Source organism: Planococcus citri, chromosome 2 (genome assembly GCF_950023065.1).
Source record: "Planococcus citri chromosome 2, ihPlaCitr1.1, whole genome shotgun sequence".
Taxonomy (NCBI): Eukaryota; Metazoa; Arthropoda; class Insecta; order Hemiptera; family Pseudococcidae; genus Planococcus; species Planococcus citri.
The window spans coordinates 52225524-52249104 of record NC_088678.1 but is presented as its reverse complement, the minus strand read 5'-3'; the positions used below and the strand labels follow the sequence as shown (position 1 = coordinate 52249104).

At 33.3% G+C, this 23581-nt stretch overlaps 3 protein-coding genes across 4 annotated transcripts; all 3 read right to left on the bottom strand.

Annotated features, from left to right (window-relative positions):
* Nucleotides 1-278: 278 nt before the first annotated feature.
* LOC135836412 (facilitated trehalose transporter Tret1-2 homolog) lies at nt 279-10496 on the bottom strand. Of its 2 annotated transcripts, XM_065351234.1 has the most exons (5): nt 10107-10496; nt 8469-8523; nt 8214-8312; nt 7391-7673; nt 279-1649 (listed from the first exon to the last, which is right to left on the bottom strand). In XM_065351234.1, the coding sequence occupies exons 3-5, from the start codon at nt 8260-8262 to the stop codon at nt 605-607; spliced, it is 1377 nt and encodes a 458-aa protein (XP_065207306.1). In that variant the 5' UTR covers nt 8263-8312; nt 8469-8523; nt 10107-10496; the 3' UTR covers nt 279-604. The 2 variants fall into 2 exon arrangements, with proteins under 2 accessions (XP_065207306.1, XP_065207305.1); XM_065351233.1 differs by lacking the exon at nt 8469-8523 and having other exon boundaries at nt 10107-10495.
* Nucleotides 10497-12556: 2060 nt separating this feature from the next.
* Nucleotides 12557-17538, bottom strand: LOC135836411 (uncharacterized). Its single transcript, XM_065351232.1, has 3 exons — nt 17315-17538; nt 14076-14355; nt 12557-13998 (listed from the first exon to the last, which is right to left on the bottom strand). The coding sequence occupies exons 1-3, from the start codon at nt 17358-17360 to the stop codon at nt 12963-12965; spliced, it is 1362 nt and encodes a 453-aa protein (XP_065207304.1). The 5' UTR covers nt 17361-17538; the 3' UTR covers nt 12557-12962.
* A 2592-nt stretch (nt 17539-20130) lies between these two features.
* On the bottom strand, nt 20131-21887 carry LOC135836410 (glucose transporter GlcP-like). Its single transcript, XM_065351231.1, has 3 exons — nt 21667-21887; nt 21300-21576; nt 20131-21202 (listed from the first exon to the last, which is right to left on the bottom strand). Exons 1-3 carry the CDS (start codon nt 21719-21721, stop codon nt 20143-20145), a joined length of 1392 nt encoding a protein of 463 aa, XP_065207303.1. The 5' UTR covers nt 21722-21887; the 3' UTR covers nt 20131-20142.
* Nucleotides 21888-23581: the final 1694 nt, after the last annotated feature.

The window sequence follows — 23581 nt, the reverse complement described above, 5'->3', positions numbered from 1 at the left end:
CCTACCTACGCATTTGAGTAGGTATATGGGACTTATTATAAGTAGGTATTTTACTCTGATGTAACTGGTGAAATGATGAATATACCTAAAGAATTTGTTAAATTCCTGAAAACTTATCCTCACACTTTTGCTTAGGAAAATCAAATATAGCGAGGAAAAACGAACTTACAGTTTGTACGTAATACGTATTCAAATGAAGAATTTCAAAAATCGCGAACATTCTTACGAATATGATTTTATATCCATGTACATATATTTTACATTCATCTCAATTTGAACTCGTTTCGTATAAGACTTTATTAAATTAAAAAATTCTACAACAAAATATAACCGTGAATATATCCGGCGAATAAAATACCATCATCAAAACTAACCCTTCATTTAGTATAATATCTTTCTCACCCAACAGCAAAAAATACGTTGAAAGAATTCAACCGGCGAAAACTTTTATCCTGATTGTGTTCGCGTATCTGACTGGCAGTAATTTTCACCGGATCGCTGTATGTTTATTCGCGCGCCGCGCCGCCGGAACGTTTTTCGAGTGAAAATGTACAACATCCGCTACACTTAAGGCGCTAATATAGAACGCCTCTTTTTCGATAAACTAAGAATTAACATCATTGCTCATTTTGTGTTGAATGTCTGCCAACGACTTGCCGCGACTCTCCGGTAATGCGAAATAAACTACGAATGCTGTAATCAAAGAGTTAATCGCGAAAATCCAGTAATTCCAGGACATGCCCATGTTGATGGAAATCGTCTCGAATAACGTGTAACTCAACGCTTTCGAAGCTGCCATAGACATTACACATAATGAACTTCCGAACCCTTTTATATTCTGAGGCAGTATTTCCGATCGTACTAAATCGTTGATTGGCTCCAGAAAACTCGCCCAGATGAGTAAAAATACATAATTTCCGATTATATAGGCTATATCCCAATTTGAACCGAACAACGTTCTAAATAAACTCAAAAACCCATTGGCCATTTGTACAACGAATACTAATATCGTCACTGAGACGTATAATACTTTTCTGGGTAATTTATCGAGTATAAAACTCACCCCCATGGCCGAAGATATTTTCAGACTGACTGAAATCAAAGGGTAGAATTTTTTCTCCACGTAGTTATTCTTGGGAAGAATTAAAGTCACGTAAGAAGATAAAGGTGCTGATCCGGTAAAGCAAGCGAAAAAGTGCATTGTTATCATTAACAATAAGCAATTTCGATTCACGGGTGAGAATAAAAATTGCATAAAATTCGAGGTGTTTTTTCTTTCCTTTTCGGCGTTTATGCTTCTCTTCATCGAATCAAACTCTTCGTTTAGTTCGCTTTCGGTTGAGTCGGGTCGAATATGACGTAGGACTTGGAATCCTAGAGAATCTTTACCAGTGCTTAAGAGGTAACTGGGTGATTCTTCTAGCCACCAAAATAGAGCGAAGTAGATTAAACCTAATGCTGTGGTTGCGTATGCGAGTATTCGATATGATGGGAAAATTACTGCCACTATTGACTCGAACAGGGTGCCAGTGTACGAACATACTTGATACATGCCTACGTACGTCCCGCGAAGTCGTGGTGAAGCTATTTCGCCTATCAGCATTAACGCCACAGAATGCAGCAGTGCTATGGTCACACCTTGCATGAATCTGGAAAATGTGTACAAATATATGGAATGATTTCGGAATAGGCTTATAAGTTGTTATAATACGTAGGTACATATTTATGCGAGATTATGACAGATGAATTAAGTATAAAAGCAGACATCACAACTTCACAAAAAAATGAGCAAAAGGACAATATGTGAAATGGGCACATCGCTGAAGCAATAACCATATTTTGGAAGAGTCAAACGATCTCATAATTTGAATGCTGATAATTAATTTCTTCACTTTGGAGCAGTTTTTTTAAAGTTGAAAATTTTGCGTAGGTTGTCAAATTTTTTGGAAGCTCCAGAACGACCCAAATTAGAATCGATCAATTTTCGGATTCTAGTTATATTACTTACATAGGTACAGTTTCTTTTTTTCTTTTTTCATTTTTAGCCCAATTTGATCTCTGGAAATTTCCCAAAAATCAAGAAATTGACCAATATAAATACTTGAAATTCTGACTATTGAGGTATTTTTGCATGTTTTTTCGACTTGGTTTTGTTTGGACCCAGAATTTGTCCTAGATTATATAGAAGCTTATCAGTTATCTTGACTAGGTGCCTACCGAGCTTATGCCAAAACATTATCTAAGGCTTTGTAAGAAAACCATTTGTTTTGGCTCTGTTTTTCACGTTTTCACGTTTCAACCTAAGACCTACTAACAGTACTAATTGATGGTGCATCCTGATGACTTCCTTTCAGCTGAATTTGTGATGCAAAATACATCAGAATGCCCTAATGACCCTGGAAATTGATTTCGAATATCTAGAGACCCCTTGGTGAATCCTGGTGACTCCTAGTAGAAGTCACCAGGTGAGTTTTATATTTTTTTAAAGGTGAATTTATGATGAAAAAATCATGGGAATGCCGTCAGAGCCTTTGAAATTTTTTTTAGTGCTCGGTGACTCCTTGGTGAATCCTGGTGACTTCTGGAGATAGGTTCACCATAAGTCACCAGGTCAGTTTTTGACTTCCTTTCAGCTTAATTTGTGAAGAAAAAATTCACGAAAAAAGCCTCAGATGGCCTTTGAAACTTTTTTCAAGTGTTCGGTGACCCCTTGGTGAATTCTGGTAACTTCTGGAGATAGATTCACAAGAAGTCACCTAATCAGTTTTCGACTTTCCTAAAGGTGAATTTATGATGAAAAAAATCATGGGAATGACGTCAGAGCTTTTGAAATTTTTTTTAGTGCTCGGTGACTCCTTGGTGAATGGTGAGTCCTGTCGACTTCTGGTGACAGATTCACCAGAAGTCACCAGTTGAGTTTTTGATTTTCTTAAAGGTGAATTTATAATGAAAAAATCACGGAAATGCCCTCGGAGTTTTTGAGAATTCTTTTTAGTGCTTGGTGACTCCTTGGTGAATCCTGGTGACAGATTCACCAGAAGTCACCAGGTGAGTTTTCGACTTTCTTTCAGCTGAATTTGTGATGAAAAATACATCAGAATGTCCTAATGACCCTGGAAATTGATTTCGAATATCTGGTGACCCCTTGGTGAATCCTGGTGACTTCTGGTGACAGATTCACCAGAAGTCTCCACCAGAAGTCTCCAGGTGAGTTTTCGACTTTCTTTTAGCTGAATTTGTGATGAAAAAATCACGAAAAAGCCCTCAGAGCATTTGAAAATTTTTTTTAGTGCTCGGCTCCTTGGTGAATCCTGGTGGCTTCTGATGACGAATTCACCAGAAGTCACCAGGTGAGTTTACGACTTCCTTTCAGCTGAATTTGTGATGAAAAATACTTCAGAATGTCCTAATTACCCTGGAAATTGATTTCGAATATCTGGTGACCCCTTGGTGAATCCTGGTGACTTCCGGTGACGGTGACTTCTGGTGACAGATTCATCAGAAGTCACCTAGTGAGTTTGTTGATTTTTTTATAGGAGACATTTATGATGAAAAAATCACGAAAATGTCCTTAGAGTTTTTGAAATTTTTTTTTAGTGCTTGGTTCTCCTTGAGTCCCTAGTGAATCCTGGTGACTTTTGGTGACAGATTCACCATGAGTCACCAGGTCAGTTTTTGACTTCCTTAATCAGCTTAATTTGTGATGAAAAATTCACGAAAATAGCCTCAGAGCCTTTGAAACTTTTTAAAGTGCTCAGTGTCCCTTGGTGAATCCTGATGACGGATTCACCAGAAGTCTGCAGGTGAGTTTTCGACTTTCTTTCAGCAGAATTTGTGATGAAAAAATCACGAAAAAACCCTCTGAGCCTTTGAAAATTTTTTTAGTGCAGAGTGACTCCTTGGAAAGTGCTGGTGACTTCTGGTGAATCTGTCACCAGAAGTCACCAGGTGAGTTTTCGACTTCCTTTCAGATGAATTTCTGATGAAAAATACACTAGAATGTCCTAATGACCCTGGAAATTGATTTCGAATATCTGGTGACCTCTTTGTGAATCCTGTTGACTTCTGGTGACAGATTCACCAGTTTGGTTTTTCAATTTTTTTCCAATTTGGGATTCTCACCTAGAAATCGCTTCAATTGTAAATCAACTCGTTAAACAGGTCAAGAATACGCCGTGACCATGCCTGAACTCAATTTTTCAGATAGGTATAGATAATCAAATTAATTTTCAATCATTCTGGAGAAACTCAAAAAATTCTGGATGAAAATGGTGCATGGAGGCTTCAGAATGTCTAGAAATTGCAAAATTCGGTTTGGAGGAAATCTTGGCTTAAAAACTGATTTCTGTCATTTTTATTTGTTAAGTACGCGTATACCTTTACCTATCTACATAATATGCATTTCGAAAAAAACCCTGAAAATAATCACTTTGAAAAAAATGAATTTGGTTAACTGAAATTTTGGCTTGAGAAGTTATTTTTAAAAACTGAAGGTCCTTTCAAATAGTAGCCAAACAACTTGAGTGGTTCTTTTGTGTCTATATTCTTTTGTTAAACCTGGCATCAGGCTTCTAGATTTTCAGTTTTGCCAGATGAAAAAAAGAAGAAAACATTTCACAATGACCCAAAGTCCATTTAAAAATTAATTTAGAATTTATCTCGAAGGGAGCTGAATACATTCGTGATCGAATAAACCACATAATTTTTGGCTAAAAGTATGCCTACTCTTATTGTAAAAATGAAATATGTATTTTACACGGAGACGAAAGAATAGCCTATAATTTTAGACAGAATAGCTGTTCTTTAGCTCCCTTGTAACCCACAAGATGTCGGTGTAAATCTCTTAGATGATTTTTTTCTCGACGTAAGAACGTTATCGCTGCGTAATCCGTGTTTAAAAAATTATTTATTAAATTTTTAATCCGCGTAAATTGAATTTTTTCATGAAGAAAATCTTATCAACTTTTTCAACGTATTAACGTAAATTTAATGAGAAAAACACTCAAATAGGTATATTTTTAGAAGTAAACCCATTGGATATACTTAGTATTTCTTCTCCTTTTTTTTTTTAACTTAAAAAAGAAAAACAACGGTTTTAACAAACCTAGCGTTGTTGTGTGTTTTCTTCCTGAACCAAGAAAATTCTCGCGTTGAAAAATGTTCGCAGTGATGATTTAGTTAAATGAGTGACGGAAGATAATATTGAATACCTAATCAGATTTTAATATTTAAAACGTATCCGAGCGTTTGTAAAAGAATATACCGTATTGTCTCGAATGACAATATAAACAGAAATTTATTTAATTTCAACGATAAAAATAGTATCTTTTCGCGGTATATTTAGCTTTTTATTCGATTTTTTTTACCTTTTTAATTCCGTTAAATATGGTACGCTTTGCTCGCTCCGTTTATATTTAATCGCGACGGGTGTGTTATTTAGCCGCATTTTAATTATTTAGAATTGCGAGAAATACGTTTGTTTTACTTTTTTTTCTTTCTTTTTTCCTCTCTATTTTAATAAGCTGCCAAAGGAGGGATTATACCGTTGTATTCTTACAGTTTTTTATGTTATATACGTGTTAAATTATAACGAGCAGTAGCGATGTTATTTTTCTAGAAAACATCGCGAATATACGATGTAAAATATAACTACGTGCATGATAAATTGAAGTGTGTCGCGAAAAAATTAGCCATATTTTCGAGAAATTTATACATGTTTTATCGTGAATAGCGCAATGTACCTACTAGTTACCTACCTACTTATTTGCTCATGAACATGTACTCGTGTTGTTATTTACTAATAATATAATCGCATTATCTATTCCTACACGAGATGCCTACAGTTTCTGAGAAGAAAATATCTCGAAAAAGTTGTACGTATATGTAGGTAAATGTGGGTATTCTTGTAAAGGAAAACGACGATGTCGAGTAATTAGTCTAATTATACCTCCCTTCACGGGCTTCAAAAAATACCGTTCGCAATATTCTTGACAAGATTTTTATTTTATTTCAATCCAAATTATTTTATAGCTCCCTATAAAATGTCCTAGAATGTTGAACAATCACATCAATATGAGAAAATAATGTCTTTTTTAGTGTCAAAAAAACAGAATAAAACAAAAGTTCTAAAAAATATCGGAATTTTAATTTCTAAGCATACTAAGGTAATTTTTAAAAAAAATTGTCAAAAAAAATGAATGATTTACATTTTTTAATTTTAGAAAAGTTTTAAAATTGACATGCTGAATTATTGAAAACAACTTCAATGAGAATTTATTTTGGCTGGAGTAATACTTTTATGCACATTTCATCAATTTATTTTTCTTCATGAGAATTATTTGAAAATGTCAACTTTCTCCTTCAAAATTTTGAATAGGCAACATATCCACATCACAAGAGTTTCTTGTTGAGAGCTTGATCAATTTATGCAAAACGACAGCGATAATGTTTCATCTACTCGTATATTCAATACGTTTGAATGGGCAAGTTGAATTCTAAAAATAAATTTTAAAAAGTGATCCCCTCTGTGAAAGTTGAGCCTTTCTAATATTTTTATTTGGAATATTTCATTGTTTCTCTTGATTTTTTTCAAATGTGTCTTCACTTTTCCCAAAATTTGATTTTTTGGGTGGTAAAATTTGAAGAAAAAAAACGATTTAAAAAAAACAAAAGGGGAGGCAAGTTGAAATATTTATTTCGAAAGTTAAAAATTTTAATTGACACCACAGATATGACTTATTTATTCCTCCCTCCCCTCTTCCCCATTCAGAAAAAATCCTGGCGATGGGCCTGATGTTCATTTAAAGTTCATCTGACAAACCTACGTATAACTAATCAGCAGACACCCTGCATAGCGTATAAATTTCAATACTTTCTAATGCATGAGATGGAAATCGTGTCGTTCAGACCGACGACGTTGTACGCTTCCAACCAATCTGTGGTTAATTTTGTCTGCGGCTTTTCTGCTCCTTTTGGGCTCACTAATCGAACACGGTCATAGTAAAGTTGAGGCAAAATTTTTATAAAACATTTTCCATGTACGATACCACTCTAAAATTCGAAATTTCCACACGAAGATTATGTAAACTGTGATTTTTACCACTATATAGATACCAACCTATTTATTTCGCGTTGAAATAATCTCTTATGGAACGTACACGTGAAAAACAAAACCACGTGGTAGACTATTTAAAATTAAAACCAGAAATGACTCTAGGTTGAATGTTTTTTTGTCAGCTGGATCGTTGATCCTTTTATTTTGTTAGAATAAGCGCAGATTTTACATTTTTTTTTTAAATACATTTTTCATCGGCTATAGTTTCACAATAAGTATTACATTTATCACCCACATTTCCCAGCAATCGGATTAAAAAATATTTAAAATAGGTACCGTATAAAAAAAATCATCCCGATGGACTGGCTAATTGATAACGTCAGCCAGCATACGACATTAGTGACAGCTACGCCGGTACAGATCTTCTTTCTTCCTATTTTATCGGTCAAAATTCCTGCCGGAATTGCGAATACCAATTTTCCTACTTGCGTTGAGGCTGCAATCCACGATCCTTGAGTGAATGTGATCGCCTTACCAATGGCTGATGGCTGTTTCAATAGATACAACGCGTTCGCTATCCATCCCACCGTTGCTCCCATCAGTACCACGTTTACGTACACTGTGAAAATATAAAAAATGTTACTCTATGAGAGTGGTTTTTTCCTATACACGAGGTATTTACGTATGATGTGTGAAATTTTCCATTCGAATCGTTCGCTTGTTTGGAATTTTATTTTATTTTTTTCGTAGTAAAGGTTCGAATATAATATTAAAATATGTAGGTATTCCATATCGTGCTGCTGCTATACGAGTACCTAACCAGGTATTATGGCCGAGATAGCATTTCTTACGGTTCGAATGATCCAATTGATTTGGACTTTTTTCTCCAACAGTTTTTATTTCACGTGTAAAATGGAAACTGTGTAGTCATTCGACGATAATGTCAATAGTGTATTTTTTTTTTCGGGAACTTCTCGTGATAAATATATGAATTCGAGGGTTATTTTTTCTATTCTCTCTTTTTTTTTGTTGATTATACTAACTGTTACCTACACCTTGTGTATCACTTTGGTGATTGGTGATCTTGATTTATATTTTGTGTAGATGATGTTTAGATTTATAGATAGGTATGCGTAATAAGATGTTACCCAAATTTTACCTGGTAGCAATATAAGTGTTTGTCTGAAGATTGCTTTTTTCGATGTCATTTCGTTGGAATATTAGTCAATGCGATGGGTTCATGGTACGATGCTTACGTCTAGAAAAAGTTAAATTGTTCACGGTTCAGTGTAAATGTAATGTTAGTATTTCAAAAACATGATAAGGGCTGAAATAGATTTCACAGGTACAAATTTTCATTCGTGAGATTTACATGATCGTGTTTATATAGGTATTACGAAATGTAGGTAGGTACCTTTCATCGTATTTTTATTCATAACATTTTCGTGTAGGTAGGTCTATTTGTATCTCTATAAAAATAGGTACAGAAAATGAGATTATTTTCAAATGAAAACGACTTCTTAAATAAATACCTTATGTAGAAAACTGTTCCATAGAGTTGATTTCACGAACTGTTCGGATGACAAAAGGAAAAAAAAGTAGTATTTTTGAATACAAGTTCCATTTTCCAATTTGCTGGGGCGGGGGGATGCGATCACGAAATGAAAGGCCCTCTGACTTTATATAGGTTGGATGACGAATAAAAAGGACTGAAGGATTATGACGAAATTTAGTGGAAACCTTAATATTTTGAGTCGAAAGTCCCTTAAAAAAAAGTTTCAGCTCCGGGGATATCTTTGGAAGGGGGATATAGATCCTCGAAGAAAGGGCATTTTCGTAAAAATTGTACCTAGTTTTTTCGCTTCAGCCCCAACCCAGCCTGTTTCGGAAAAAATGGTCCAGTCCCAAAAGATAGTACTTGAGGTCCTGCTTTAACTAATTTAGAGGAGATTCTCGTCAAGGTAAATTCATGTAAGTATTAATTTTTTCCCTCAAATATTTCGCATTAAGCCAAAGCATCGACTGATTTGATTTTTGAAATTGAGGGAAATATTTTAAATAGTTTTTATATGGGACTTTGATATACTTAATCTGATACATATTTTCAAAATATGACTCGAGGCTCTAGAATAGCTTACTCCTGAAATATTGCAGAAGAAAGTAAATATTGGCTTTCAAACTTTATTGGGTGAATTTGGGGGAGGGTGATTTCAAATTTAAAATATGTTTTGGACCCTCCAGCGTTGTTCAACATTTTTCGAACCCGTTTCCAATCAATTTTAGAGGTCAAAAACAGGGTACCTACTAGCCAAATTTCAGCCTTTTGGTTCAGTTTGTTAAAATTTCAGTTTTTTCACATTTTAAAATTTGCAAAAAATCAAAAAGTGCACTTTTTGCTTATTGAAATTTTGTTTGATGAATGTAAGTATCTTCACATGCCATTGTCCTTTCGATTTAGCTTTGGCTGGTTTAAAAATTATTCAGAAGATGGGATAGCTCTCTTGCTGATGGAAATTAAAAATTATTTTCATGCACTCTAACCCAAAAGGGAGCATTTTCTGCTCAAAATGGAAATTTTTGGGATAGGATAAAATTTTAAAAAATGAATAAATAAAAACAAGATGGTTCCCTTTGACTTGAAAGTGCATCATGAAAAATTTGAGACTTCTTAGCTTAAACAAGATTGGGTCTGAGAAGTCTCAGAGTTTCCATTTTTTGAATAAGGTATTTCAAAGCTCCATCTAAAATTTTTGGAATGTAGGTAGATTAGGTACTTGGATGGAATAATTTGTAAGTCCCTCAAACAAATGAGCAAAAGAGAAAAAATGCATGACAATATATTTTTTTTTGCATATTAATTTTTAATCAATGTTTCACCCTAAAAATATTTGTTTCTTCTAATTTTTTTAAAATTAACCACCTATTTTGTTTTTTGTTTCAGATGAGTAAGTATGAGTTGTTAGATATTGTCAATGGAGACGCCCTTTCTTCTTACTCAAGTGATTTCGATTGGTTGATGAATATTTTACAATGTATCATCATTTATTCTTACCTTTAATAAAATGTTTGAAGATGGCATCTCACATTTGATCAACTATGATAATATCACCGAACATCGATAACGTAAATATCCAAATTTTTACACATGATTAAACAACTTCTTTGATTCACTTTTAATTGATTTCTGTTATCTTATCGTTTCACTGAACGCGCGATTAGGTACAGAGCTGAGTTTTATTGGATTTTTTTCATTTGTATGTACACGTTTTAACCCCGCAATTCGAAATAATCACCGACTAAAAATTAAAAAAACAAAATTAGGTACCTATGTTTTTATTCCGTAGCAAAAATTCATACCACGTTCGAAAACATGTTGATATTATTTCTCTTTAAAACTTTTTGAATAGTTAATGTGATATGTGGCCTCTGCACACGCAGAAAAAAATAATCAAAAAAATATGTATTAAATACATAGATAACAATAAGTTGGCAGAAAAATATTCGCCAAAATTTTTTCAAGTGCTTGATTATCATTTTATATTACTTATAGCATGTTGTTAATATATGTTTTATTGAAGTTGTTCGTGCGTCATTAAAATGATGAAATTTCACAGCACACCGACGTTAATACGTATGATGGAGCGATTGATTTTCAGCGTTTGGTTGTGTTCTTGAAAATGTATTTGAAAGAATGGAACTAGGTATGATGAAAAAAAAATAGGAGAATTTGGACAAAAACAGCGCACTCATTAATCAGTCTGTCTATCTAATATCTTTCCATCAGTCAGTTAAGAATAAGTTGGTGTGCTCGAAGTGTTTTGGAAATTAACAAAGGGTGTCTTACTACGAGTAGATACATTGAACCCTCTCGGAGGAGCTAGACAGAAATTGTATCTAGAATTGCTTTTCTAATAAGGGAAGCATCTCAACTGACGGAAAATTTTTTGAACTGAACAAAATTAGGTACCTAGATCGAAAGAGTAACTAGTAACTATATAATACAAAAATATGTATATCTTTTACCAGCAAAAATTTTAGATGCTTGAGGGCATTTTTCAATTTATGGCAAACTTCTAGAAATAGAAGGGAAAAAATGAGAAAAAAATCCACCAAATTGCCTTAGAGAGCTGAAATTTGGTACATATTCTATTTTCGACTCAGAAAACGATTGGAACCGGTTTCGAAACGTTTTGAGCAGTTTTGGATCCTCCAGTCGATTTTTGGCAGGCTAAAATCTCCACAAATTTTTATCCAATGAAGTTAGAAAGCTACAATTCTCTTTATACTAACTTAATTTCAACATCGAACCCTTATGCAAAAAATCGTATTTTTTACGCAAAAAATCCTATTCATCACCACGGTAGCCAAAAAGTTTGAAATTTCAGTGTTGTTTTTGCAAAAAACTGTTTATAAAATACGACGTACTAAAATTTCAACGTTGTGACCCTTCTAATTTTGAGTACCTACCTATTTTGAAAAAATTAACTATTGAAGAATTATTTAAAAGCGACCTTAAAACTTACCAAAATACGAGTAAGTAGGTTAAAATTTTGTAAAAAATTTAAATATATTTAAAATTTTGAGCATTTTTTGAAGGATTTGAGCCCAAAACTTGATCGCGCTGATTTTCGAAATTTCTGAAAAACTGTCATGTGGCGTATCAAAACAAGTTAAAATTTAGCGAAAAATTCAAATATGTACTCTAACGAAAGCATTTGTCAATATTTTTTAAACATTTTAGTTCAAAACTGGGTCCTGATTTTTAAAATTTTTGAAAACAGTGTCACATGGCCTATCAAATAATATGAGTTAAAATTTTGTCAGAAAATCAAGAATTTCATCCAATTTTTTGAGCTCTTTTGAGAATGTTTTAGCTTAAAATTTAGTCAATTTTTCGGATACACCTACTTAATTGTGACAAATTTTTCAAAAAATCAACCAAACTTCAATCCGTTTTTTTTTCAAAAATGCTCAAAAAACAGCTTGTTTGGTGGATTTTTTTCAGTTGTTAAATTCAAAAGAATTTTATTGCCTATCATTTCCATTCGATTGTCTAATTCCCATATAGATTGAAAATCAAGGAATTTTTCAAGAACTAATTTTCGATGCGTCTTTTCTTGGAAAAAAGGAAAGAAGACGTAGAAAAATTTTATTAAGGTGGTGGATATGAAGTAATTCACCTCAATTTTTCTTAAAATCATTAGTAGGCCTAAGAACATATGATACATATAAAAATAATTCTTAGCAATAGTTATAAAAATACGTAAGATGCCAATTCTAAATTTTTTCTCATTTCCGACTTCTTTTTAAAAAAAAAAAAATAACTTTATCAAACATCTTTTGAAAATCGTGGCACAATTTGTGCTTATTTTTTCTACCTCATTAAATGCTCAAATGACTAGATCAAATTATCGCGGAAAAGATTCGAAAAAATGCCAAAACTGACGAACTGTACCCACATAAGTATCGTATATTTTACGAGTTCTGCTACAGGAATTCTACATGTAAATACCAAAAGCTACATGGTTTTTGGAAAGTGTAAACTCGCGAAATTCGTAAACTACTACCTATTGATTGAAATTGGAAGTTTGTTCGCCTTCGAAATACTACAGGGTCTTCGTCCTGTTGGGTCGAAGTTGGAGAATTCGTCTTCGGAAAATAATGATACAGAATCCGACCACAAATCACACGCTTAAAAAGATTTTATCGACGGAGAAGACAAAAGCCTTGAAAATAACCATTGACAACCACAATGGCGAACTCTCAACTATGCACAAGTTTTGCGGGTAGTATGGGAAAAGTTTTTCCGAGATCAATACGCGAACGTGTATTGGATACGTACGCGCGTAATACGAAGTGAAAAATTGCAAATATTTGGAATTTCCACAAAACCTTTGAAATAAAAGTTTCACGTCAATTCATCATTCAATTCCATTTGTATCCAAGCTAATGTTTTCCCTCGGCCATCCGGCACTTGGATGTATATAATGACTGCGAGCACCTCGCAACAAACCGCGTATATCCAGTACGCGACGTTTAGACTAGTATTGTGAAATATTAGAAAACTCGAACCTAGGGCTAATGCTTGAGCCACCAAGCTCAATATGTTCTCGGTCGATTTGGCTGCCTGAGGTAAGATCTCCGATCGTACGGTGCCTTTGAGGGGTGAAAGAATACCATTCCAGAAAATACCCAGGGCTAAATTACCGATGAAAAATAACCAATACCAGTACTGATTTTTTTCCATGTTGTAAATGTACCAAGTGAATCCATTGATGGCTTGTAAAATACCCGTACTGATAGCCCCAAAAATATAGAAATGTTTTCTCGAAAATGATTCAATCAACGTGATGACAGCTCCGCCGAAAATCAATGCTACTATTATGGTGACGATAAAGTAGCATTTCTTAGCGATGAGGGAATTTTCACCTAATACTATGGTGCATACCGAAAGCAGCATCGGAATACCGCTACTGTTGTTGAAAAAATTCAACAAGAACATAGTGATCAGAGGCTTCCTAACGAATGGCAGTTTCAGATGACCTATGCAATTCGATGTAGATCTGGTATGTCTTTGTTCGTTGCTAATGTAAGTTTGAATGATATCCATCTCTGAATCAATTTCCTCCTCTGTGTAACCTCTCCGAAGATACGACAAATTCTCCCTGGCTTGCTTCAAGTTCAATTTTGATACCAGAAAATAAGGAGACTCCATTAGAAGTTGATTGGTAATCGCACACAGAACTGATAATCCTGTGATGAAATACGCCAGTACCCTAGATGATGGATACCATGCCATGATCACAGCCGGTGTTGCGTTGCCCAGTAACATGAATATCTGCATCAGTGACGTCATTCTACCTCTGATCGTGGCCGAGGTTATTTCACCCACCATGATCAAAGCTGCTGCTATTGCACATGCTGTTGCACCTCCTAGAATGACCCTGAAAATTAGGTATACATATATCGCGAGTACAAAAATGAATTGTGAAATTTAACCAATGATTACAGTGATGCCAACCTGGCGAAATATATCACCCATAGATTATCGGTGAAGCAGATTATAAACCAACCGACCACGTGCAAGTAACCGGCTGCTTTGATGTTTGCACTTCTGCCATATCTGTCCATCATCCAACTGGCTGGCAAGGCTAATAGAATTTTACCAGCTTCAGCAGTAGAAACCAGGGAGAAGTAGTCGAATGGGGCTAAAGTTATTTTTGCTTCGATTTCTGTGTATAGGTAAATTGCGCATGGTAGCCAACCTGTTGTTGTACCGGTCATGTAGGTGCTGAAGTACACTGGAATAAAAATTATAGGTTTATAAGTTAGATTGATGCAGTTTAGTTTGATTCTGCTTATACAGGGTGACCACACGGAAAAAAAATTAATAAAAATTACTATTTCAGTACAGTAACCGGATCCCATTCAAAAATAATAGTGATTTTTACTCAGGCAAAAAATACATTTTATCTAGAATTAGGTAAAAATTTATTACTCTCATAGTAAAATTTACTAATCTCATAGTAAAATTTACTATTCTCATAGTAAAAATCACAATATTTTTGAATGGGATCCGGTTACTGTATGAAATAGTAAAAATTATCTATACTTTTTTTTTTTCCGTGCAGGTAATGGTGGTAGTACAAATTTCAGATTTGGATACAACCAGGTACGACTAACGTAGGAAAAAAGGTTATGTGAAAGTGTGGCCTATCTTCAAAATTTAAGGGGCAAAATACGTTTTCAAAAGCTGAGAGGCAAAATCCAATTTGGACCATGGGGGTTGATAGTACTTTGAAGGAAATACATATCAAGTACTTAGCTACGTCAAAAAATAAACAAAATAATGTCATAATCATTTTTTTTCTTACTCTAAAATTTAAGAAGTTTTTGAAGCTTAAAAATTGTAAACTTAATGAAATTTTTAGAAAATCGAAAATTAGTGAGCTTCAAAAACATTTTTTTTTTTTTAGAGTAAGAAAAAACAATGGATCATTAACAAAATTTGTTTATTTTTGACGTGGTATTCATTTCCGCATTCATTTTTTTCATCGCGATTTTTTGAAATTAAAAATCATTTGTAGCCCCTTCAATTTGAAAGTTAGGCAAAAAGTCATCGATTCATCATAAGCACATTTGTTCATTTTTCAAAATACCTATGTACTACAGACTCCCATGGTCAAAATTGGATTTTGGCTCTTGGATTTTGAAAATATTTTTGCCCCTTCAATTCTTAAAATAGGCAACTTGTTAATCATACTTTTTTTTCACTTGTCGTACCCGTTTATATCCAAATCTGAAGTTTGTACACCATTCCTCGGACACCCTGTATGTGTGCACAATTAGAATGGGTAATTCACTAAAAACGCTTTTTTTTTGTGGGATCAGGATTCGAAATGAAAAGACGCCTGACGGAGACCTAAATCGTGGCCGTATTCAGAAGTACCCAGTGTTTTTAGGGTGGAATTTCCTCCCACAGATCAAATAAAAAGGATGCTGTGGTTGCAAATTGGTATACAAAATACAAAAATTGACGTTTTTTGCTTTTTGAGGCATTTTTTTGTGAAATTTTCCCCCATCTTCCTTTTGAACAATAAGTAAGTATAGATTTGGTTTCATTTTTATAATATAATTGAATAAGTACCTAAATGAAATATTTTTTGAAAATTATCTCAAATGTTTGCTTCTTTTTGATGGGCTTAATTTCTAATTCTCAGTTTGAAACCACGAAATAAAAGAATTTAAAAAACCATCAATTGATTATTGCAGAAGTGCTCTGATATTTTGATGATTTTCATCAATGCTATACTATGTACTTAGTCAATTTTTATTTGTTAAATTTTCGGTTTTCGATGCCTATATGTATATAATTGCCCTCGAATAAATTCTTTGATAGGAAAAAACCCAAATTTCCACATTTTCAGATTGATCAATACCAATAGGTAAGCGCTTACTTCCCGAGTCCGTTTTCCTCGAATTTCATTATGTCTTAACCGCATAAAAGTGGGCAAAAGTTCAGTTTTTTTTTCTCCAAAATTGCAAAAAAAAATCCTACTTTTTCTATTGAAATTGCCAAGAGAAATCTATTTATTATCGTCAAAATCAAAATGACTGATTCTTTTTCACTTTTTCAACAAAATCACCAAGTCTTGGCGTTTTTCCCCCACGTTTGGAAAAAAGCCTTTTTTAGTTAAACTTTTAAAGAAATCTTATTTTTTTGCAAGAATATGAAGAAAGAGGTACCGTTTTATTAAAATTATTGCCAAGAAAAATCGGTTTGTTGTCAGAATTCTGAGTCTTGTTTTTGTCACTTTTTCAGGAAATTAACTTGTTTTTGGGAGGTGGAATTACCGGAAAGTCTTGTTTTTTTTTTTGTCACAAAAAATCTGTTTTTTCCCGTCAAAATCCCCCCCCCCCCCCCAAAATGAAAAATTCTACTTTCTTGTAAAAAAGTTGTAAAAAAGACCCATTTTTGGTCAAAATTTCCATAGAGCATGGGGTTTTTTGCCAAAATTCCAAAAAAACCTATTTTTTTCTTGTCATAAATTGTTCAAAAATTTAAAGTCTTACTGTTTGTTTACTAAAATTGCAAAAAAATCATATGTAGTTTTTGTAAAAATTGCCTAAAAGTTTTTTTTATTTAGGTACTGGAATTGCAAGAAATTCTCGCATGGAAATTAAGTGTTTGGAGAAAATTCATTTGGGGGGAGGGGGGTCAACTTCAATTCTATTTCAATTCAGTTTTTTTGTTGTTTGTTTTTCGACATCCTATTTAATTTAAATGTTTTTTTTGCTCTTTCTGGGGGGAGGGGGGGCGAAGTTTCTATCTAGAAAAAAAATGTCGGTGGGTATGGTACAATACATAATATTCGCTTATTAATATATTCTCTGCTGTATAAGCTTTAATGATGCATACCTAGATAAATACATATTAAACTCAACTTCAACTACGCATCCATTCTATGTACATTAAAAAGTGTACAGGATTATTTTCATAGGTATCTCCCAACTACCTAATTAAAATAACTGCCAGAAATAATTTTTTATTTGTTCATGTTTGAATATTATAGAATACCTAAATATGGAACGTTTCATATTGGTAGGTAAATAAATATGTACCTACACTTCTTAATATTATCAACAGCAAGCAAGTACCTTGTATTCATGCTGCGATGAGTTTTTACGTAATTTAGGTACTCATACTCAATCATATTAAAAAACGTATATTATGAATATTTATCAAAATAATGAACCTACCTGGAAGCAGGACTGAAAATTGTTTCACGTAAGCTTTGCGTATCATTTTTTGAATATTGAAAATTCCACAAATATTCACTTTACTATTTCACGTTGGCATTTGTACGTCATATAACTATTTGACAGAATTAAAATGAAACGAGTTTTTCATTTTGGGCAAGTCCGTATTATTGTTTAGTTCGTACATTTGGCAGATTTAATACAGTTCCTCTATGTACTACGATTGTGATACCAAATCAAGATAATGTATCGTATTTGATAAAATTTTTAATCAATTTTAAGTACTCGAACATTTTTATTGAATGTAACTTCGGAGTAGGCTATTCTATATATATTCTATAGGTCCCACCATGCAAGCAGATGCTTCAAGTGAGGTTTCAAGTTGTCAAAATTCATCTCTGGAAACGTAATTTCCAAATCCTTGCCTCTTGGATCTACTTATACTTACTTATAGGTACTCGTAAAAAATAAAATTATTAGGTACATATATCTACATTTATTTTACAGCCTACCTATCTACATCTTTGCGAGTTGCCAGCGATGATAAAGAAAATTAATGAAAAACATTTAATCATTCTGATTATTTTGAACTTGGTCAGTTTTCTTTTCAAAAATATGTTTTAAAGTACGAGAAGTTTTCTATTATACATCACTTTCATTTATACTCACTACTTACTTAATGTCAAAACTTGTAGAAACTTTCTAACCATTTGGCTCATCGGGTTATTGATAGATTAACCTTAGGCTATTGTTTTATCTCTCAGCTTTACTTATTTGAAATTTTCCAACAAATTTAAGATGAATTTCGGAGTAAAAACAGATATGTACAAGTACATATCGCCTTGAAATTTTTTTGGGGGGAAATGTACGCTAAATTTATCTATGTATTAAAGAGAGGTCAGTTACCTCGGCGAAACAGATGTGATGTGTGATGTAGGTGTACCTAACATTGTCCACAAAATGATGTAGGTATAATGTAACCATGACCTCGGCTTGATTTATGAAAAAGTTTGCAAATTATTTACCTACTGCTGATAAAAGCACGGAATGCAGGTAACTAGGTGTTTTAAAGTTTGCTGCGTAGCTATTGATAAAAATGTTAAGATGACGCTTTGCTACATTAGGTAATAAAAAAGATTAAATGAAAAATTTACTTGACAATTCATTTGAGAAAGAAGGAGAGAGGGGTGCTGAGATACCTATAAAACAATGCACAAATTGCATCAAGTTGAAAATTCAATTCGAGTTTGTAAAGTAACAGTTTTCACAGTAGAATAGGTCATGATTTCACAAATTAAATCTTATCAATGATTCTTAGTATGTCCCATAAATTCTAGATCTTTCAAAAGAGCTTCTGAATAAACAAAAGATGAAATGCAATTGTATTGCGGCTCTAATGGAAAGCTTACCACAGTCCTCCATAGTAAATTTTTTATAAATGTGCAGAACACTCCAAAAATCAAAAAACTACTTACGTTTTCTTCCTGAGAAATATCATACGAAATCATGACTTATTGATTACATAATTTATAGGTGTCGCACCCCCCCCCCCCAAAATGGCACATACCTATACAGAAAAGACACACTGCCTATCTGAAAAAGATTTTCAGCAAAGAACATGGATTTTTTATTTTTGCAGCACCCTGTAGCCTGTACGTAATTTTCAGTACCTAAGTACTGGAATTGATAAAGCTACCAAAAACACAGCTCCATTCAAATTTCTTCTACATTTTTACTTGACCTAAAAATAATTTCAACGAGTCAAGACTTTAAGGTCACACTGTAGGTACCTATATTGTTTTGGAAAATTTTTCAACGCAGTAGGTACTTTGTGCTTATTGTGAATAACTGACGCTGAATTACGTTATCAGTCAAGTGGGTACATAGATATTTATGACGATATTTTACCATAAACATGCCTCGTTGTGGAAAGATAGCAAAGTTATCCTGTTATCACGATCAGTAGTATTTTGCACCTATATACCTCAAAGTTTTATTTACAATTAACATAGGCTCATAATTCGTCGTTTGGAAAAATAAAAAATAAAAAAAAAACATTAATTTGTATTTTGTTTATCAGAACAATCATTTCAAGTCTATACTTATATTAACAATACAAATATCTACATTAAAAATCTACCACAACTAAACTAATACACCCGAGGTAATAAATCCCGAATGTAAATTAATTTTATCAAGTACCTACCTACCTTCTCAGTTACCTACATTTCTACCTCATTGGGTATTTTTCCATCTCATTTAAACAATGCCTAAATGCATTCTTTGAAAATGACTGTGGTTTTAGTATAAAAACTCACCGAGTGTTCCAGCTCGTCAAGGTTGTTATTATTTTTTATTTTTTTGTAAAATGTTTTCTTTGTAAAAATTGTTTAAATTCCAGACTATCTTAACTACATTTTGTTTCTTTGGAAAATTATGCCCTCGGTATTCCGTCTAGGCTCGTGAAATTCGTCCTGCGATAAGTAAATATTTAAACTTTACTAGGTGGGAGGATTCCAAGAGAGTAAAAAAATTCCATCAAGGCGCAGGAAATTATAGGCATGTGTTTAAATTTAGACAAACTTTTCGTTAAAAAAATTTTCAAGGTGAAATTTAAGCAAGAAAATTATTATTTTTGGTACGGTAAATGAAAATATACTTCAGAGGTGAATATTTTCATAAGTAGGTATTTTCTGTACATACCTATATCAGCCATGCCTATCAAATGAACCAAACATTTAATTTCTCGTCACGTATTTCAAATAAATCAATTGTTTGACCACTTCTTTTTTTTTTTTTTTTTTTTTTTAAAATACAGAAAATAACTATTAAACATTATTTGATTGAGGATTACCTTTAAATTTCATTTGTAAATCGGTTAGGAATACTCCACGAGCTTCTGGCAAAAGAAAATACGTGACTAAGAATAGTATAAAAGAATTGATGGAAAATATAACGTAAATTATATAAATATGAAAATGATCTTTGATGAAATTATACACCTGATATAAAATTATCGCCGATATTGACTGACTAATTACTCCAACTGATCCACAAAACCCTTTCACAGCCTGAGGATAAAGTTCAGCTTTAATGGTGCTGCTCATCGGTTGTATCGAAGCACCATAAAATATTATTGATAAAATAGTACTCAGTATAAAATAACATTTAAACGTATCGCCAATTTGATTTTCCATTTCAAGGTAACTTGTAAGGGCACAAACCGCATTGGTCACCATCAAAGCCGAAGCTCCAAACAGTGATATAATTCTGCGAGGAAATTTATCTATGTAGAATGTGCTGGTGAAGGCGATAAAAAGCAAAATAATTTGAAGAATCAACGGGTAATATTTTTTCGGCAGAAACTCGTGAGGTGGGATTACCGCAGTAATGTAAATTCTTATTAGAATTCCACCTGTTGCTATGGTGAAAAAATTTAATAACGTGCCTGTAAACAACGGCCTTCTAATGGCTTTTGATTTGAGAAATTTTAACCAACTTAGTTGACTCTTTCGAGCTTTTTCATCTTCGATGTATTTTCTGAGTTTTTCGAATTCGTTATTAATGTCACTCTGTTGGTATCCTTGTCTGATTTCTTGAAGAATAACTCTAGCTTGTTCCAGTTTCGATACACTTATTAGAAAACTAGGCGTTTCCACGACCCAGAACATTGAAAGTAAGCTTATAATCGAGAAAATCGTTATAGCCCAAGCGAGTGATTTGTAAGCGGAAAATGTAACGCTTATAATTGATGGTAATATTGCTCCTATGTGCATAAAAATTCGGTATATGCTGGTGAGTTGTCCTCGATTTTCGGGCGATGCTATTTCACCTATTGAAATTAACGCTGTTGCATTCACCATTGCTGTTACTGCGCCTAAAACGAGTCTGAAGCGAAAAAAGTAGGTACTTGAGTAAAATTTATTTTTCAGGTGCACTTTCGTAAATAAATAATGAATCGGAATTTTGCTTTCATATATTTTACCTTCCTATGTAAATCGTAACTAAAGATGTGTTTAATGAAAGTCCCAGCCATGTAAAAAAATGCAAGAAACCGATGATTACGGTGATATTCTTCCTGCCATATTTATCCGTCAGAATTCCTGCTGGTATGGCAAATATGATTCTTCCGAGTTCACTAAAAGATGCTATCAAAGCACATTGCCCAGACGTCGCATGTACTTCTTGCCCGTGCATCATGAAATACATAACATTCGGCAGCCATCCATTTGCACATCCCATCATGAATACGTTCATGTACACTTCAATAATTAACATAATTATTTAAAATAAATTTTAGATTCTTTAAAATTATTTTCTTAGTTGCTGGATAGGTATTGAGTTAAAGTTACCTGGAATCAAACCAATAATTTGTTTTCGAACTGCTTCCGCTGGTAATTTGCTCATTTTTTATGTGTTCTGCTATGAACCTATATTACGAATAATACGTACAAGTTCTAAATCCGGTTTTCATGTAGGTAGGTGCTCTTCGATTGTATTTTTCCAAAGAATAAGTGATGCCATTGTATTAATCAGCACATACTTTTTTCTTATAGGTAATCTTATCTGAAGTCTTAGGTACAAAATGGCATAATATAGGCAAACAAAGCATTAAATGAAATTAGCACTGTAGTTGATTATGTATTCCAATTCAGAATATAGTCCATTATTACTTCACAGTAAGTAAGAAGTTGGTAAGCTTATAATTCAAGGTTGAGAATATAACTTCCTGAAATTGTAGTTAAAAGCTGCCACTTTTTCGTAAGTTTTTTTTTGAATTTTTAACAAAATGTCAAATTTTGATCAGAAGGAAATTGGCATAGAAATGGTATAAAATTGAGAAAATATTGACAAAATGCCAAAATTTATTTAAGAATTGTTAAAAATGACAAAAATTGGTGAAATATTAGGAAAAGTTGCCAAAAATATAGAAAAATTGAAAAAAAAATTAGAAATTTTCAACAAAAAAAATTAAGTTGGTAAAATTGGCGTATAAATGGTTGAAAATTAAGAAAGATGTGATGAAATGGCAAAAAAAATATCATCATAAATAAGTAGTAGCATAACACGTAGGTACCTACTGAAAAAATCCCTTGCAGTAAGGTAAGAAAATTACTATGAAAATCGTTAAAAATGACAGAGAATTGGCAAATTACCATTAAAAATTTTAGACACGTATTCTTCAAAAAAAAAAAAAAAAAAAAAAAAAAAATAGCTCATACTCATTAGAAAATCAGAAAATTGAAGAATATCTTCATAATTTGGTGAAATATAACGCCAAACTGTTCTAAAATTCCAAATACTTTTAACCCTCGTTGATTTTTATTCATCCATTACCTACGTCAACTTATTGAGTTTTAAATATTCTTCATTTTGAGAAGTTTTTACAACATTCTATCAATTTTCACTCCATCTTTAAGAGATATTCTATAAATTTCCACATTGACTAAGTATTTTACGTTTAACAATTGTTCACTGATTTTTAATCAATCTTGATGCCAATTTTACTGATTCTTCGATTTCTTCATATTTTTTGTGCAATTATTGTGAGATTTGACAACGTTTATGTATTGTCTACTTCTACTTACTTACTGTTCAAATTTTCAGTTGAATTTGCTAAATTTATTTTGACCCCAATTTTTGACCTCCTCACCCCTAAAATTGATCTAGAGGGTCCAAATTTTCAGCATACAATGGGAGAGTGTCCCATGAATACTTATTGCAGGTTTCAACCTTCCAACCCTATTTCACCTTTCTCCAGGGTCAAAAAAGTGGATTTTTGGTCTATTTTACGTGTTTTTCAATTTTTCAGACAGCCTGTGGCCCCTCCAAATTGACCTGGAGGGGCCAAATTTTCACAGTACAATGGGAGGATGCACCCGAAGTGTCTTTTGCTGGTTTCAACCTTCCAACCCTATTTGACCCTTCTCCAAGGTCAAAAAGTCGATTCTTGGTCTATTTTTGTGTTTTTCAACGTTTAAGAAAGCCTACAGCCCCTCCAAATTGACCTAGAGGGTTCAAATTTTCACAGTACAATGGGAGAATGTACCCGAAGTGTCTTTTTCTGGTTTCAACCTTCCAACCCCATTTGACCTGTTTCAGGATCAAGACCGGTTTGTTATGTACCATATTTTTTGAAGGAGGAAGAAGAGAATTGGGGCGAAGCCCAAGGCAGGTGCAGGGGGACGAAATATCCCCGCTAACATAAGAAGGAAACAGCGGAAGGAGCGAGTTGGGCGAAGTTCAATTCGTCCCCCCTCCCCCAAA